The 17958-nt window shown below is 42.5% G+C and overlaps 1 protein-coding gene across 5 annotated transcripts in view; it reads right to left on the bottom strand.

Moving 5' to 3' along the window:
- The window catches only part of LOC142250462 (UAP56-interacting factor-like), a 46175-nt gene extending 30397 nt beyond the window's left edge, over nt 1–15778 (bottom strand). Inside the window, exon 1 of one of the 5 annotated variants that reach the window (XR_012725191.1) lies at nt 15521–15777. Coding sequence is in view for 4 of the 5 variants with exons in the window: in XM_075322646.1 (XP_075178761.1) it covers nt 15521–15590 (70 nt within the window). In the remaining variant the exon portion in view is untranslated. Of the gene's footprint in view, nt 1–15520 lie in introns of all 5 variants that reach the window. The other 4 variants (XM_075322646.1, XM_075322645.1, XM_075322648.1 and 1 more) reach the window with 4 other exon arrangements.
- Nucleotides 15779–17958: the final 2180 nt, after the last annotated feature.

Here is a 17958-nt window from a genome sequence, read left to right as displayed (position 1 = left end):
TGGATTGGCAATAGGTGTGTATGGGGAGGGTTCACAATACACACCTATTGCCAATCCACATCGTATATATAGCCTGGGTCTCAGCCTCCCATACACGGTAAGTTTTTTAACTGCATGAGAGGACACACACAAGCTAGGGACCCCAACGTAGAGAAATACTTTGGCGTAGTGTTGGGGCTCTTCTGCATTGATCAATTCAGTAGCTAAATTTCTCTTTATTCATATATTCATGGCAGTAATGCAGGTTCCATTTTTCACATTTCATTCTTACAAATAGCTATTGAATTTTTCATGTCAGTATTCACACAGCAGTTTCTGCTATTCCATGTATTCCCCTTCCATAGTCACTGGTGTGCATACCTTATCTCCCCATAGTGATGTTTTTTTAGGTTTTTTGCACCCAGTTCAGACATAGAATGGAGTTCCAAACGTTATTCCTTAATGTTAGTAGTTTTTCGTTTGTGAACCCTCCCCATACACACCTATTGCCAATCCACATCGTATATATGGCCTGGGTCTCAGCTTCCCATACACGGTAAGTTTTTTAACTGCATGAGAGGACACACACAAGCTAGGGACCCCAACGTAGAGAAATACTTTGGCGTAGTGTTGGGGCTCTATTGCATTGATCAATTCAGTAGCTAAATTTCTCTTTATTCATATATTCATGGCAGTAATGCAGGTTCCATTTTTCACATTTCATTCTTACAAATAGCTATTGAATTTTTCATGTCAGTATTCACACAGCAGTTTCTGCTATTCCATGTATTCCCCTTCCATAGTCACTGGTGTGCATACCTTATCTCCCCATAGTGATTTTTTTAGGTTTTTTGCACCCAGTTCAGACATAGAATGGAGTTCCAAACGTTATTCCTTAATGTTAGTAGTTTTTCGTTTGTGAACCCTCCCCATACACACCTATTGCCAATCCACATCGTATATATAGCCTGGGTCTCAGCCTCCCATACACGGTAAGTTTTTTAACTGCATGAGAGGACACACACAAGCTAGGGACCCCAACGTAGAGAAATACTTTGGCGTAGTGTTGGGGCTCTATTGCATTGATCAATTCAGTAGCTAAATTTCTCTTTATTCATATATTCATGGCAGTAATGCAGGTTCCATTTTTCACATTTCATTCTTACAAATAGCTATTGAATTTTTCATGTCAGTATTCACACAGCAGTTTCTGCTATTCCATGTATTCCCCTTCCATAGTCACTGGTGTGCATACCTTATCTCCCCACGGTACCGCCGGGCCACCGCCCGTCCACGGTCCTTACGGCTAGCTCCAATAGGCCTCTCCTGCAGACGGTCACCACCGTCTGCCAACCTTGCTGATCCGTCCGGGCCACACACCCGGACCAACTTCAGTCTGCTCTACTACCACTTTCCTTCCTCTCACTTTCCACTCTCAAACTGATCTGTCTGCTTTTCCCACCTCCAGGACTGTGAACTCCTCGGTGGGCGGGGCCAACCGCCTGGCCCACACCCTGGTGTGAACATCAGCCCCTGGAGGGAGGCAACAAGGGTTTTGTCTGACTTAGGTGTGCCTGACCGGGAGTGTGGGGTGTGTTGGTGTTGTTCTCTGTAGCCCCTGGCTTGTCCAGGGCGCCACACTTCATCACTCATCACTGATCCAGCTCTGCTTCATCACTCACCACTGTTCCATCCTGTTATATACTGCAGCCCTCTCCTCCCTCCTGCTGCTGAATCCCCACCTTTCTGCTGTAGAACTGCTCTCTCGAATCCAGGACTTTAGAATCCACCTAACCCGCAGGAAGCCACTAACTTGTCTGTCTCTTTCACTTCAATGTAGGACGGAGTCAGGTGGAAACTCGGGGCCCCTCTAATTTTTGGCTTAATGGCCTCCATTAACCCTGCTCTGCCCTGCTAAGTCATTCACTAGGTTTACCCTTACAAATCTAAATAAAATCAATGTAAATGTGATAAATCTGAATGGAATATAGCTTCTTGCTTGTTACATTCACGTTTTTCATGATTCTTCATTCACTTTCGCTGATGAAGAATATATTCCACTGCTAGGAATAAGGATCTGTACACAGTAAGCTGATGGAACACTTTGATCTTCGCTGTCATTCTTAATAATATGGAGGGAGAGCTGGTTCTTGAAGCCATTGAATGCATAATAGACACATGTCCTTGTTATTTCTTCCATCATGGAGACAGCAGCGCAATTATCTGTGCAAGATGACAGGATTCTCCTTAAAATGTCCAGCATCTGAAAGTGGAGGAAGATTTTCCTTTTGGTAACTGCTCCTGTCTGACGATCCGGGTGCCATGTTGAGTGGACGGGCACAGCTGAGGCTTCACACAAGTGTCTGTTCTGTGTCATCTTTAGGATCTTGGCCCAAATGACACTAAACCCTCTATATCAGAAGAAAGGTTACGGGTTACACAATGTGCTGCTCTGCGGCAGGGTGGGATGTGTTACTGAACTCAGCGCCAGCCATCCACATGGTATAAAAATAACGTGATTCATCAGACTATACTACATTCCTCCAATTCTGGTATGATGCAGCTCAGAAGTTTAGATGCTCAGTAGTGGACAGGGGTAAGAATGTGCTCTTTGACCTGTCTGTGACTACATAGCCCCATCTGCAGCAAGACGTCATCATGCTGTGTGCGCTGACACCATAGCTGGTATGACTTATTTTTAGCAATTTGTCCTACTAACTAGCTTCTCCAAGATCTGCTGATTTAGAGATGTTCTGACCCAGTTGTCTAGTATTCACAATTTGGTCATTACCATAGTCACTCACATGTTTGCACTTGCTAATTTTTCTGCTTCCATCATATCAATTGAGAAAGAGAGAAAGAAAGAAGGAAAGACGAGAAAGGGAGAAAGAAAGAAGGAAAGACTAGAAAGGGACAAAGAAAGACAAGAAAGGTCAAAGAAAGAAAGACGAGAAAGGGACAAAGAAAGACGAGAAAGGGACAAAGAAAGAAAGGCGAGAAAGATGAGAAAGGGACAAAGTAAGAAAGAAAGATGAGAAAGGGACAAAGAAAAAAAGACGAGAAAGGGACAAAGAAAGAAAGACAAGAAAGGGACAAAGAAAGAAAGACGAGAAAGAAACAAAGAAAGAAAGAAGAGAAAGGGACAAAGAAAGAAAGACGAGAAAGGGACAAAGAAAGACGAGAAAGAGACAAAGAAAGAAAGACGAGAAAGGGACAAAGAAAGAAAGACGAGAAAGGGACAAAGAAAGAAAGACGAAAAAGGGACAAAGAAAGACAAGAAAGAAACAAAGAAAGAAAGACGAGAAAGGGACAACGAAAGAAAGATGGTAAAGGTACAAAGTAAGAAAGAAAGACGAGAAAGGGACAAAGAAAGAAAGGGACAAAGAAAAAAATTCGAGACAGGGACAAAAAGAAAGATGAGAAAGGGACAAAAAGAAAGACGAGAAAGGGACAAAGCAAGAAGGAAGAGAAAGGGAGAAGGAAGAGGAAGGGTGAAGGAAGAGGAGGTGTGAAGGAAATAAAGAAAAAGAGAAAGAAAGATAGAAAAAATAAAGGAAAAGAATAAGAGAAAAAAAGAAAAAGAATGAAAGAAAAAGAGAGAAAGAAAGAATGATAGAATAGAGAAGAGAGGGAAGAAAGAAAGAAAAAGAGAAAAGAAGAAAAGAAAAATGAGAACAACAAAAGAAATAAAGACAAGGGTAAAGAAAAGGATAGAGTAGAGAAGGGAGGGAAGAAAAAGATAGAAAAAGAAAGAGAAATAAACAATAAATAAAGAATAGAAAGAGAGAAAAACGTATAATGCTTTTAGTGTTATTTTGTGGTTCTACAAGAGATGACTTCTCTACTGCAGAGAATTAATAGCGTGTCTGTTCTTAAAGTCTCCGGAGGTTCCACGTATGACTTTGCACAATAGAAAAGAGACTTTCATTATATTTATATATTTATGTTTAATAGGTTAGAAATACGCCTTAGGTTTACAAACTGTGGAGCGATGTTTTCTCCTGAATAAGAATATTACCCCGCGTGTGTTTAGTCCGTCTACAGATGAATGGTCCTGTGACTACTGAGGTCTGGACCATTACTGTGACTATTCTACACTGTGGTTATTTTCTTCTTATTCCACAGACTCTGCCCTGATTCCCTTTGTAAATATATATTCTCCCCTCTCCACCTTGCTCTGCATTCTTAGAAATTGAAATTGTGCCTCAAGGGTGAGCGTAGCCTGATACGGAGCACAAAAGATTAGTGACTTGATGCGGTCAGATCGTCTGAGCAAGAGGTAATGTTAAATGACAGCAGAAGCAATGCCGAGTACCCAATGTTCACCCGTGATGCCCTGAAAAGAGGGGAGAAATTGTATATCCAGACGTCTGCATTTTATCAGCTATGGGAGTACAGTAGGATCTGTAATCTGGGCTATCATACTGTACTGTCGCGTCAAAGGGATAAGTAGAAATACTTACCAGTCTGGATTTTCTATTAGCTCCATATTTTTTCAGTCTGCATTCTTCAATTTTTCAAAAATGTGTGTAGTTCTATGAAATATCTTGACATATAGTCATATGCATGAAGCCTTAAATAAGAACTCCCATTGATAATATGTTTTTTCATTAAATCTGTGTATATACAGTACAGACCAAAAGTTTGGACTCATCTCTAGATCAACTGCTAAGAGGAGACTTTGTGCAGCAGCCTTCATGGTAAAATAGCTGCTAGGAAACCTCTGCTAAGGACAGGCAACAAGCAGAAGAGACTTGTTTGGGCTAAAGAACACGAGGAATGGACATTAGACCAGTGGAAATCTGTGCTTTGGTCTGAAGAGTCCAAATTTGAGATCTTTGGATCCAACCACAGTATCTTTGTAGCAAAGGTGAACGGATGGACTCTACATGGCTGGTTCCCACCGTGAAGCATGGAGGAGGAGGTTTGATGGTGTGGGGGTGCATTGCTGGTGACACTGTTGGGGATTTATTCATAATTGAAGGCATACAGAACCAGCATGGCTACCACAGCATCTTGCAGCGGGGTGCTATTTCATCCAGTTTGTGTTTAGTTGGGTCATCATTTATTTTTCAACAGGACAATGACCCCAAACACACCTCCAGGCTGTGTAAGGGCTATTTGACTAAGAAGGAGAGTGATGGGGTGCTACGCCAGATGACCTGGTCTCCACAGTCACCAGACCTGAACCCAATCGAGATGGTTTGGGGTGAGCTGGACCGCAGAGTGAAGGCAAAAGGGCCAACAAGTGCTAAGCATCTCTGGGAACTCCTTCAAGACTGTTGGAAAACCATGACACCTCTTGAAGCTCAACAAAAGAATGCCAAGAGTGTGCAAAGCCATAATCAAAGCAAAAGGTGGCTACTTTGAAGAACCTAGAATATTAGACATATTTTCAGTTGTTTCACACTTTTTTAAGTATTTCATTTCCCATGTTTTAATTCATAGTTTTGATGCATTCAATGTGAATCTACAATTTTTAGAGTCCTGAAAATAAAGAAAACTCGTTGAATGAGGAGGTGTGTCCATACTTTTGGTCTGTACTATATATGCATGTAATGTAGTCATTATATAGAGGTTTTTACAAACATCACTGACTGTCATGACGGCATTGGGATCTGTTCAGACTACATATTCTCCAGCCTAATAACTTCTCTGATGTCTGTGATCAGTGCAGGCAGACTCGGGCGTCGACCAGCAGATGGGTAATTCATAGGCAGGCTAGCAAGAGTTAATTACTGCTGGTCTACTTGTGAGTCTCCTTTAATCCCATATTGGCGAAGCTCTCCTCCGATATATGCTGGCTAGATCCTTCCACCTATGCCAGCTGTAGGTTTGGTGAGGTGTTGTGATCCAGACTAACTGGTGGTTGTAATACTTGCGGAGTTAAGTCTTGTTGTCTTTTTGTTGCTGCCTTCCTGCTCTTGCTTTTCTCCTTAGTTTCTCACTGTGTTTTCCTGCAAGTTTCCAGAGTGTCAGAATTTTGGTTTCCCCTATCTGTCTTTACTGTGTTTCCATCCCACTCCTGACCTTTCCTTCCCTGGTGGGAATCAGATTAGTTCTGGACAGGAGCATAGCCAGGAGCGTAAATCAGGAATCTCCCCCATTTGTTGGATTAGTTCATTGCACTGTGGTATGGAAAGAACAAGTCCCCTAGACCGGATTTTCAGATATCAATGTGTAACAGCTGCCACTAATTCCATAATTAGCAATTATTGGATTTCTACTCAAGGCCATTATATAATCCCACAGAAATAAAATTCATTCATCTACGCTTGTTTTTCTGGGCTCTGTGGACAGGGAGACCAAGCTGTTTTATTTTTCCAGGATAACTTATCCAAACATCAAGTACAGCTAATGTTTTTATGAATATTATGAGAGACATACATCTATGGCCCCAAAAACCTGACATTAATATATTAGTAGCATTTACCTTGAGCTTCCAGTTCGAACCCCCTGGAAAATGGCGTTCATACGTATGCGCTGACGGAGCCACTGACTATAATGATGCAGATGGAGTCACCTTGTGCTCTGTTGTGCATCATTTTCGGGCATTTTTCCAGAGCCCAGTCGAGCGCCAATATTTTCATTATGAGTACCGAGCATGTCACAAGTGTATCACGGCCTGATGAGGATTTTGAATCAAAAGGTCACAGCGTATAGTACATTGCAGATCCGCATTACTGTCCGCACGTCGTTTACCCATTTGGAGCTAATTACATGCGGTACTGAAGGGGTTACGGTTCATTAGATATAATTAGATATAATCTCTGTTGCAGCCATTCTCTACTGCTATAAGTATCCTCTCCTCACTCCTCCCTATGCCGGCTATAGCTCATACCTATGCTGTCCACTTTGAAGGAGCTAGTCACGGCAGAAAGCTGAGGTGTTGCATCTATTGCAGCTAAGACGTTCCTGCTGGAAAAGCTGGAAAGTATTATTTGTGGTATCTTTCCCACCTGTTTGTCTTACCTTCTTCGTGTTGTCTTATTGCAGTGGCGAGACTAGCGTTTTGCCGGCCTCCACTTGTCAGAGCGAGTTCAGGGCCAGCAGGGGCCTAAGCTTGTGATGGTATACAGGGTGGAAGGACCCATCTAGGGATGTTAGGGAGTGCAAAGATCAGCTTCAAGCGAGTGTTAAGTGGTGACCCTGCTCCCCTCTCCCCAGCACCAGGGCCTTACATTGTATTTTTACCCTGGTGTACCCTTTGTGTTGCGTTGGTCGCCAGTGGTCCTCTCATACTCAGTGTGACACCTAGTTGCATCATGACAGAGCACCCGACCCTGGTAGTGCTCGCTCATCACTAGTCTCAGCTACTCAATGCACATTCAGTTCGACCAAGCATTCATGTGTTTTAAACAGGGGAAGAGGAGAATGCCACTGCCAGACACACAGATGCTTTTCTTCACTTAAAACAAAAAGGATCAGGAGTCAAAATACCAGATTTCCCTAACACATCAGGTCGGCTGGTTCTGCTAAAACTAGCTTTCATCTAATGTACATGTGTCACGCTAGGTACGGGGAAGTACCAATCGATCGTCGAAAGGTGAGGGAAGGGGACCCCTGTGTATAGGGAAGGGGGAGCTGGTAACCCCTGACCAAACCTACTGCTGGTCCCTGGGGTCCCTCACCACCCTAGACAGGTTCCACACCTATGCACCGAGCCGGATACCTGACCCTGGGTATCCCTAGTGCTGGACCTTAAATAGGGAACAGGTGGGATGAGCTCTTGTCAACCCCACTAAACGATAAAGAAAGACACTGTCATGATCCAGGACCGGTATTTCACGCTCCAGAGTTTCCCAGACCCGGCCTGGTCATGTCAAGGGTTAACTCCCATCAGCCTCATTCAGGTTTCAGGAGACACTATATCTGGTCGGTGCACCATCATTCCAGTGCTGGTTATAGTTTTGCTCTGCAGCCTGTGACTGGCTCTGGTGAGATTTCCTGTTTGATCTGACTCCTTGTTACCGTGCCCTGACCTGTAGCCTCCCCCGTTTATCCATCTGTCCCAGTCCCTGACTTCCCGGCTACTGTCAGTTTCTGTCCTCCTGTCCTTCCTGTGTTTGTGTCTCCACACCCTTCAGCCTTGTCTTCTGTTCCCTGTGTCCTTTGTGTTGCCCTCTGCATACCTGATCTCCCGGCATCTGAATTCGGTCTTGTTTTTTTATCTGCTTTTGATCCTCTCTTTGCAGTGACTTGATTTTCCTGGCTAAACCCTGACTACTTGACTACTCTATTGCCCCCTGGTGGTTTGCCTGTGAACTGCCTGCTTAGTTACTCTGCTGTACTTCAGCCTTCTTTCTGTTACAGTGTTACATTGACTCTCCTTCACTACTCTGCTGCTACCTAGTTGGTAATACGCTGTACTACCTCTTACCAGCCCTTTGTACAGCGTGACAGACACAAGGAGGACATGCAGGGGAAAAAAAGCGTTAACTACTTATCCACAGATGACACAGGCAGGAGTTCAGCAAAGCTTCTGCAATGATACCACAGCTGAGTACAAGCCACCTGCTTGCAACCAGAGTTAGAATGAACTGAATAATATCACCAGCACCAGAACAGGGAAGATGGGAGTATTTAAGCACAAGGGGTATACTGATAATCAGCATCTGGGTAGAAGGCGAGCTCCTGCTGGGTCCAAAAGGGAGAGATGAATCCAGCAGGAAAGCTACCTATACCAATGAATACTAACAACAGGAACAATAGAAAGTCAGGGAGCATTTTGCGCAGCCAAAAGCTGTGACCTTCTATTGCCAGAAACCACATGACTGTCTGTCACCCATCACACACCCGTGACAGCATGAGGGCCTTTAGACTCTTCAATATACCACTCATATTATAAAATATTAGAGGATAATGCTGAGGTTTTGTGATTTCCTTCTGGATCTGTGATATTGGAATTCCGTTTCGATGAAGAATACATTTGCCTCTGACTTGCTGCTCATTTCTTTGCCATTACGACAGTTGACACATTGTAACGAGCGTAATATATTTTACAACCAAACACATGTACCGGTAAATAATATATCAAAGCGTCTCAGCTCTTTGAAGATGACTTAAATATATGCTGTAGTTACGGGGAGGCATTCTTAAACAGGAACAACACACATACAAAGTGTCCTGTTCAGGCTTGAAGGTATTTCATGCATTTGCTTTGATCAACATGAAAATATTGAAATAAAAAGCAAAATAAAGATTGTCTTTTTTTGACAAATCCTTCGCATATCACATCCTGGACAGATCTATAAATGCAGAACGCACACTGATCGCATTCACAAGAAATGTATGTACCAGTCCTTAAAGGGATATCTGGTACTGGAGGTCCAATTGCAGGGAATCCTAAAGCCCAAGATCGTGCGGCAGAAAACCTGAGTTTGGGGCTTTGCAGTAAATCAAGATTGTTCGTAAGTGAGAATGTCTGACCTTTGCCCCATTCATTGTCTATGGAACTTTCAGAAATAGTTGCTGGAAAATCCTATAGATGAAGTGTAGGCCAAGCATGCACACCTCTGCTTCATTCAGGATGGGGAATAACTTTATTTTTGGGTGATAATCGTTTAGTAAAATAAAAAAAAAATAAATAAATTATATATATATATATATATATATATATAGTATTATATATATACAGTACTGACCAAAAGTTTGGACACACCTCATTCAAAGCGTTTTCTTTATTTTCATGACTGAAAATTGTAGATTCACATTGGAGGCATCAAAACTATGAATTAAAACATGTGGAATTAAATACTTAACAAAAAATTGTGAAACAACTGAAAATATGTCTTATATTCTAGGTTCTTCAAAGTAGCCACCTTTTGCTTTGATTACTGCTTTGCACACTCTTGGCATTCTCTTGATGAGCTTCAAGAGGTAGTCACCGGAAATGGTTCTCACTTCACAGGTGTGCCCTGTCAGGTTTAATAAATGGGATTTCTTGCCTTATAAATGGGGACCATCAGTTGTGTTGTGCAGAAGTCTGGTGGATACACAGCTGATAGTCCTACTGAATAGACTGTTAGAATTTGTATTATGGCAAGAAAAAAGCAGCTAAGTAAAGAAAAACGAGTGGCCATCATTATTTTAAGAAATGAAGATCAGTCAGTCCGAAAAATTGGGAAAACTTTGAAAGTGTCCCCAAGTGCAGTGGCAAAAACCATCAAACGCTACAAAGAAACTGGCTCACATGAGGACCGTCCCAGGAAAGGAAGACCAAGAGTCACCTCTGCTGCGGAGGATAAGTTTATCCGAGTCACCAGCCTCAGAAATCGCAGGTTAACAGCAGCTCAGATTAGAGACCAGGTCAATGCCACACAGAGTTCTAGCAGCAGACACATCTCTAGAACAACTGTTAAGAGGAGACTTTGTGCAGCAGGCCTTCATGGTAAAATAGCTGCTAGGCAACCACTGCTAAAGACAGGAAACAAGCAGAAGAGACTTGTTTTGGCTAAAGAACACAAGGAATGGATATTAGACCAGTGGAAATCTGTGCTTTGGTCTGATGAATCCAAATTTGAGATCTTTGGATCCAGCCACTGTGTCTTTGTGCGATGCAGAAAAGGTGAACGGATGGACTCTACATGGCTGGTTCCCACCGTGAAGCATGGAGGAAGGGGTGTGATGGTGTGGGGGTGCTTTGCTGGTGACACTGTTGGGGATTTTTTCAAAATTGAAGACATACTGAACCAGCATGACTACCACAGCATCTTGCAGCGGCATGCTATTCTGTCCGGTTTGCGTTTAGTTGGACCATCATTTATTTTTCAACAGGACAATGACCCCAAACACACCTCCAGGCTGTGTAAGGGCTATTTGGCTAAGAAGAAGAGTGATGGGGTGCTACGCCAGATAACCTGACCTCCACAGTCACCAAACCTGAACCCAATCGAGCTGGTTTGGGGTGAGCTGGACCGCAGAGTGAAGGCAAAAGGGCCAACAAGTGCTAAGCATCTCTGGGAACTCCTTCAAGACTGTTAGAAAACCATTTCCGGTGACTACCTCTCGAAGCACATCAAGAGAATGCCAAGAGTGGGCAAAGCAGTAATCAAAGCAAAAGGTGGCTACTTTGAAGAACCTAGAATATAAGACATATTTTCAGTTGTTTCACAATTTTTTGTTAAGTATTTCATTCCACACGTGTTAATTTATAGTTTTGTTGCCTTCAATGTGAATCTACAATTTTCAGAGTCATGAAAATAAAGAAAACTCTTTGAATGAGGTATGTCCAAACTTTTGGTCAGTACTTTATAAATACATATATACTTTATAAATACATATATATATATGTCTCCACAGGTGTCCATATCCTTTAAGTAAAATATAAATATCATGTTTGTAGGATCCAAAACCTGTGATTGTCAGCAGCAACAAATGCAGGAGGGCTATGAGTGTTCACACTAAGCAGGAATGGTGATTGCTTCTGGATATATTCGTCTGCGTTGACTCAGCTTGCTAAAAATAACCACTGGTATCTCCACCGACACCGCCAAGAAAAGATCCTCACCCTGCGCCGGGACCATTTGTTTAGTCACTGTTATTCTAATACACTACTACTGTATATAACAATTAACACAGGATTTTCCTATTGTACCCTAAATATTGTTAACTTGTGAGACCAATCATATTATTTAGAGTAAAAGATCCACATTCATGGCAACACTGCATTAAACAAAACATAAGTATTTCAAGCAATAATTCTGGTGCATTTAAAGGGCTTGTCCACTACTTGGAATACTTGTCACGCTAGGGAGAAGTACCAAGCGAGCGGTGAAAGGGAAGGGGAAGATGGTGACCCCTGACCAAACCTACTGCTGATCCCTGGGGTACCGCACCACCCTAGATAGATTCAGCACCTACGCGCCGAGCCGGATACCTGACCCTACGTATCCCTAGTGCTGGACCCTAAATAGGGAACAGGTGGGATGAGCTCTTCATCAAACCCACTAAAGATTATGGAAGACACAAGGAGGACACACAGGTGAAAAGCATGAACCACTTATACACAGATGACACTGATAGAAGTTCAGCAAAGTTTTCAGCAGCGACACCATAGAAGAGTACAAGCCACCTGCTTGCAACCAAGGCTTGAATGAACTGAAAAATATCACCAGCACCAGTCCAAGGAAGGAAGGAACATATAAGCACAGAGAGAATACTGATGATCAACAGCTGGGTGGAAGTCGAGCTCCTGCAGGGTCCAAAAGGGGGAGAGATGAATCCAGCAGGAAAGCTACCTATTCCAGTGAATACTTACAGCAGGAACAATGGGAAGTCAGGGAGCATTCTGCACAGCCAAACGCTGTGACCTTATATGACCAGAAACCACAAGACTGTCTGTCACCCCTGACTCACGGTATAAAGACATATTTTTCCTGTGTCACCCCTGGCACACCCATGACACAAACCCTTCTCAGTCCGTATGTTTCCCGCTTTTAAAGTAACAGCATTTATACTCACCTCTGGTGGCAGCGCTGTTCCAGCTGTGTTAGTACTGTCTCTCGCAGGATGGCATAACAGTCTTATGTAACATAATCCCTTTGGCCAATCAGCAGTGCTCACTTCCTCAGAAGAGACTGATTGGCTGTACAAGTAGCGTTACGCAACATTATCACGCAATCCCAGGGGAGACAGTGCCAACACAGCTGGAACAGCGGGACCAAAATATGGGTATATAAGTGTTATTATATTAAATGGGGGAAACCTATAGATTGAGAAGGGGTTTTCTGCTTAGTAGACAAGATTTACAACAGATGCCATAAATGTCTGAAAGATGCTAGTCCCACTAGTGGGAAAGTGCTTATCACGTTTTCAGAACTCCAACGCAAATGTATGGAGAGAGCTGCGCGTATGTGGTCAACCCTCCGCGCACCACTCAGCCCTTGTCTGAAACCAGATTGGGTCCCAATGGTGGCTCCTACACCTATTGGATATTTACAGCATATGCAGTGGATATTCCATAAATGTCCCTGATGGGAATAGCCCTATAAAGGGAACCTTACATCCGACCCATACAGCAAAAAAAACACCTAAACTAAAAAGATCTCTAATGATCATTTGATCGATGTGAATTTTCAAATTGGTTATTCTTGCCATAACAAATGAAGCTCCAGATGTGACAGCGACCACTACAGGGGGAAGGTGGAATTACAATTTGGCTATCCAAATAAATCCTGGCAGTTTCTATGGGTGGATTAATTGCCTAACAATCACATTTTATATAGTACATAAATCGCATATTTACGTTCGGGTTACACTCACAGCTCCTAATCTAAGGACCAGGATGGGGTCCATATTCATGGGGCAAATATTGACAGTTCGGAACCAATCTACTATCATAGATTCTGGCTAATGACATGGCTCAGATAATCTAATATATAAAGCTGAATGTGTGTGTGTGTGTGTGTGTGTGTGTGTGTGTATGTCTGGGATTGGCATCTGCACCGTCGCAGCTACAGCCACAAAATTTTGCACACTCACACTTCTGGACCCCTGGACCCCGAGAGCGTCATAGGCTATGTTTTGAGGGGAAATTTTAACCCCGCTCTTTACAGTTATTCACCAAAAAACCTGCCTCCATTAAAGCGAATGGAGCTGGGAGCCACAGTGCAGCCAGAACTTCAGAAGAATGCGCAGCCACGCCCTTATATGGAATGTTGGCGTGTCACAATGCAGCCACGGAAAGAGACAGACACAGACAGGGTAAGAGGCAGACACAGACAGGGAAAGAAACAGACATAGACAGGGAAAGAGACAGACACAAAGAGACAGACTGACAGGGAAAGAGACAGACTGACAGGGAAAGAGAGGGAAAGAGAGAGACAGGTTAAGAGACAGACACAGACAGGTAAAGAGACAGACACAGACAAAGAGACAGAGACAGACACAGGGAAACAGACAGACAGGGAAAGATAGGGAAAGAGACAGACAGGGAAAGAGAGGGAAAGAGACAGACAGGGAAAGTGACAGAGATAGACAGACAGGGAAAGAGATTGAGACAGACGGAGAAAGAGACAGAGACAGTCAGAGATAGACAGGGAGAGAGACAGAAAGACAAAGAGAGAGAGACACAGAGATATATACAGAGGGGGAGACAGACAGAGAATGGGAGAGAAACAGAGAGACAGTTACTATCCCGGGCGTTAATATATTCTATTTATACATTCTATCCCGGGAATGTTAATACATTCTATTTATACATTCTATCCCGGGAATGTTAATACATTCTATTTATACATTCTATCCCGGGAATGTTAATACATTCTATTTATACATTCTATCCCGGGAATGTTAATACATTCTATTTATACATTCTATCCCGGGAATGTTAATACATTCTATTTTGTTAACAGCAGTTATTAACCAGGGCGAAGCCGGGTAGTACAGCTAGTGAATGATATGTCTGAGTTCCCATGTCCTGCAATCATCTGTAGATTGGATCCTGAAGAGATCTGTTTGGAGAAAACTTCGACAAACACAACTTTTTTGTCTGTTTTAAATAACTGATTTATGCCGGATCCGTTTTTATAACATTGGAGTTTGGAGGACGGATCCGTTAACTGATTGCTAATGAATAATTTGTTTTACTTGCATTTGGAACGGATCTGTTTTTTTCTTACAGGATCCGTTACAAATGGACGATAAATAGCAATCCGTTAACAGATTAGTTCCCATGTTAAAAAAAAACAGATCTGGCAGAAATCATTTTGCCGATGGATCTCTGCAGGATCCGTTCTAACGGATGATTACAGGACATGTGAACTTAGGCTGCTTTCACACTTTCGTTATTTTGCATCAGTCGCAATCCGTCGTCTTGAGGAATTACGGTTTCCTGCTAAATATTTTCAGGAATCCGTTTTTTCCCCCATAGACTTGTATTAGTGACGGATTGTGACTGATGGCCTTGCGTTGCATCCGCTGCAAACGGATCAGTCATTTACTGACTGTCAGGCGAGAGTAACGCTGAATGTAACGTTTTATGGAGCGGCAAAAAAAAAAAAACGGACTCCGCAAGTGTCAGTCACAATCCGTCACAATCTATAATGGATGTCTATGTTGTTGGATTCCGTCATGCTCTACTATGCATGCCCAGCATGTCTGGCACACCCATTGGGCTGTCCCTAACACAAACGGATCACGACGGATTCGTCAAAAAATGGACGCACAACGGATGTAACGGATGCGACAGATCACTTTTTTCACAGGATTCCTAAGAACAGAATCCTGTGAAATAACACATCCATTGCGTCAGTTGACATCTAAAAGACGACGGATGCGTCATTGTGTCGCAACAACGGACCTGACGGATTTAAAACAACGCAAGTGTGAAATCAGCCTTAGCCTTACAGTGTATCGAATAAGTAAAGTGGAATATAAATGTAGCAAGTGTGTATGCGTGTCAGGGTGGTAATCATCCCTACACAACCCTATATATAACACTACCGTCCATTACCAGAGCACATGGGCATTATATAGAACAGTTGTGATGGCAGCTGAGAAGTTTCCACGAAACAGCAGAGCAGTAGAGATAGGGACCTACCCAGGGACATGTCAATTTTCTTATTCTCCTCCTGGACCTCAGCTTCAGACAGACTCTCCTCCACCTCCATGGCTGTCCTGGGAACCTCCTGGGATCAGGCACAATGGCCACCAGACACCCAGCAGTGTGCCCTCTCCCTGCTGGAGCGCATGTCCTGGCTCCATGCCATCTCATGAGGATGCCAAATAGGGACATGGAGCTGGTCCTGCAGAGAAGACACTGCCAGGGCCATGGAGCAGACACAAGGACCTCTGTATCTCAGGGAACCACTCGTGAGAAGTGCAGCTCTGACACTGAGGATACAAAGTAACAAGCACTGATACATTGTTACTACTCACAGCAATGAGAGCACTCATATGGTGGAAGGTGTAGAGCAATACGGGCAGACCACCAGCAGATGGCGCTGCTCTACACCAACCATAAAGAAGACCTTCAAATCTGCCCAGTGTGCACAGTCATCGGGGTCCTCAATAATAATAATAATAATAATAATAATAATAAAAAAATTGTGTATATATATATATATATATATATATATATATATATATATATATATATGTCCTCAATGTGTAGAAGTGCCAGGGTGGATGGTTTAATAAGTACCAGCTCCTGAAATATTTGCAAATCCCCACACATACACATGCATTTTATACTATATATATATATATTATAATATATATATAATATATATATATATATATATATATATATATAGTACAGACCAAAAGTTTGGATACACCTTCTCATTCAAAGAGTTTTCTTTATTTTCATGACTCTGAAAATTGTAGATTCACATTGAAGGCATCAAAACTATGAATTAAAACATGTGGAATGAAATACTTAACAAAAAAGTGTGAAACAACTGAAAATATGTCTCATCTTCTAGGTTCTTCAAATTAGCCACCTTTTGCTTTGATTACTGCTTTGCACACTCTTGGCATTCTCTTGATGAGCTTCAAGAGGTAGTCACCGGAAATGGTTTTCCAACAGTCTTGAAGGAGTTCCCAGAGATGCTTAGCACTTGTTGGCCCTTTTGCCTTCACTCTGCGGTTCAGCTCACCCCAAACCATCTCGATTGGGTTCAGGTCTGGTGACTGTGGAGATCATGTCATCTGGCGTAGCACCCCAACACTCTCCTTCTTAGTCAAATAGCCTTTCCACAGCCTGGAGGTGTGTTTGGGGTCATAGTCCTGTTGAAAAATAAATGATGGTCCAACTAAACGCAAACCGGATGGAATAGCATGTCGCTGCAAGATGCTGTGGTAGCCATGCTGGTTCAGTATGCCTTCAATTTTGAATAAATCCCCAACAGTGTCACCAGCAGAGCACCCCCACACCATCACACCTCCTCCTCCATGCTTCACGGTGGGAACCAGGCATGTAGAGTCCATCCGTTCACCTTTTCTACAAAGACACGGTGGTTGGATCCAAAGATATCAAATTTGGACTCATCAGACCAAAGCACAGATTTCCACTGGTCTAATGTCCATTTCTTGTGTTCTTTAGCCCACACAAGTCTCTTCTGCTTGTTGCCTGTCCTTAGCAGTGGTTTCCTAGCAGCTATTTTACCATGAAGGCCTGCTGCACAAAGGCTCCTGTTAACAGTTGTTCTAGAGATGAGAAGGTGTGTCCAAACTTTTGGTCTGTACTGTATTATACACACACACACACACATTATATTTTTGTTTGTCTGTTTTGTTTTCAAATATGGACAAAACAAGAAACAATGAATTTGTATTCAAATATTGAATAATTGAGGAGGCTCCTTTGTAACAATAGAAAATGACTATTATAAATAGTGCAGAAAAGACTTATCCCTCAGATAAGATAAAAATAAACTTGATAATTTGAGGAAATCCACAAATAGCACCAGCACAAACGTTTTGATCTTCACAGGACCTTCATCAGGTGTGCAAGCGCCTGCACATTACAGTGGTGGATGCCACAATTCTAATATAGTGCTTGCCCTTCCTGGGGCTCTTCCCTAAAAGGAGCCTGTCACCAGGTTTTTCCCCTACAAACGGCTGCCACTAGTAAGCTCTTGTATACATTGTGCGCAGAATTATTAGACAAGTTGTATTTTAGGGGTTTTTTTTTATTATTGATCAACAACTATGTTCTCAATCAACCCAAAAGACTCATAAATAGCAAAGCTTAATATTTTTGGAAGTTGGAGTGTTTTGGGTTTTTTTTAGATTTGGCTAACTTAGGAAGATATCTGTTTGTGCAGGTAACTATTACTGTGCTGAATTATTAGGCAACTTAATAAAAACCAAATATATTCCCATCTCACTTGTTTATTTTCACCAGGTAAACCAATATAACTGCACAAAATTTAGAAATAAACATTTCAGACATGCAAAAACAAACTCCAAAAAATTAGTTACCAATATAGCCCCCTTTCTTTCTGATGACACTCAGCAGCCGACCATCCATAG

This window comes from Anomaloglossus baeobatrachus, chromosome 9 (assembly GCF_048569485.1).
Source record: "Anomaloglossus baeobatrachus isolate aAnoBae1 chromosome 9, aAnoBae1.hap1, whole genome shotgun sequence".
In the NCBI taxonomy this organism is placed as follows: Eukaryota; Metazoa; Chordata; class Amphibia; order Anura; family Aromobatidae; genus Anomaloglossus; species Anomaloglossus baeobatrachus.
The sequence above is the reverse complement of the archived record's forward strand: the minus strand, read 5'-3'. Positions and strand labels throughout refer to the sequence as shown.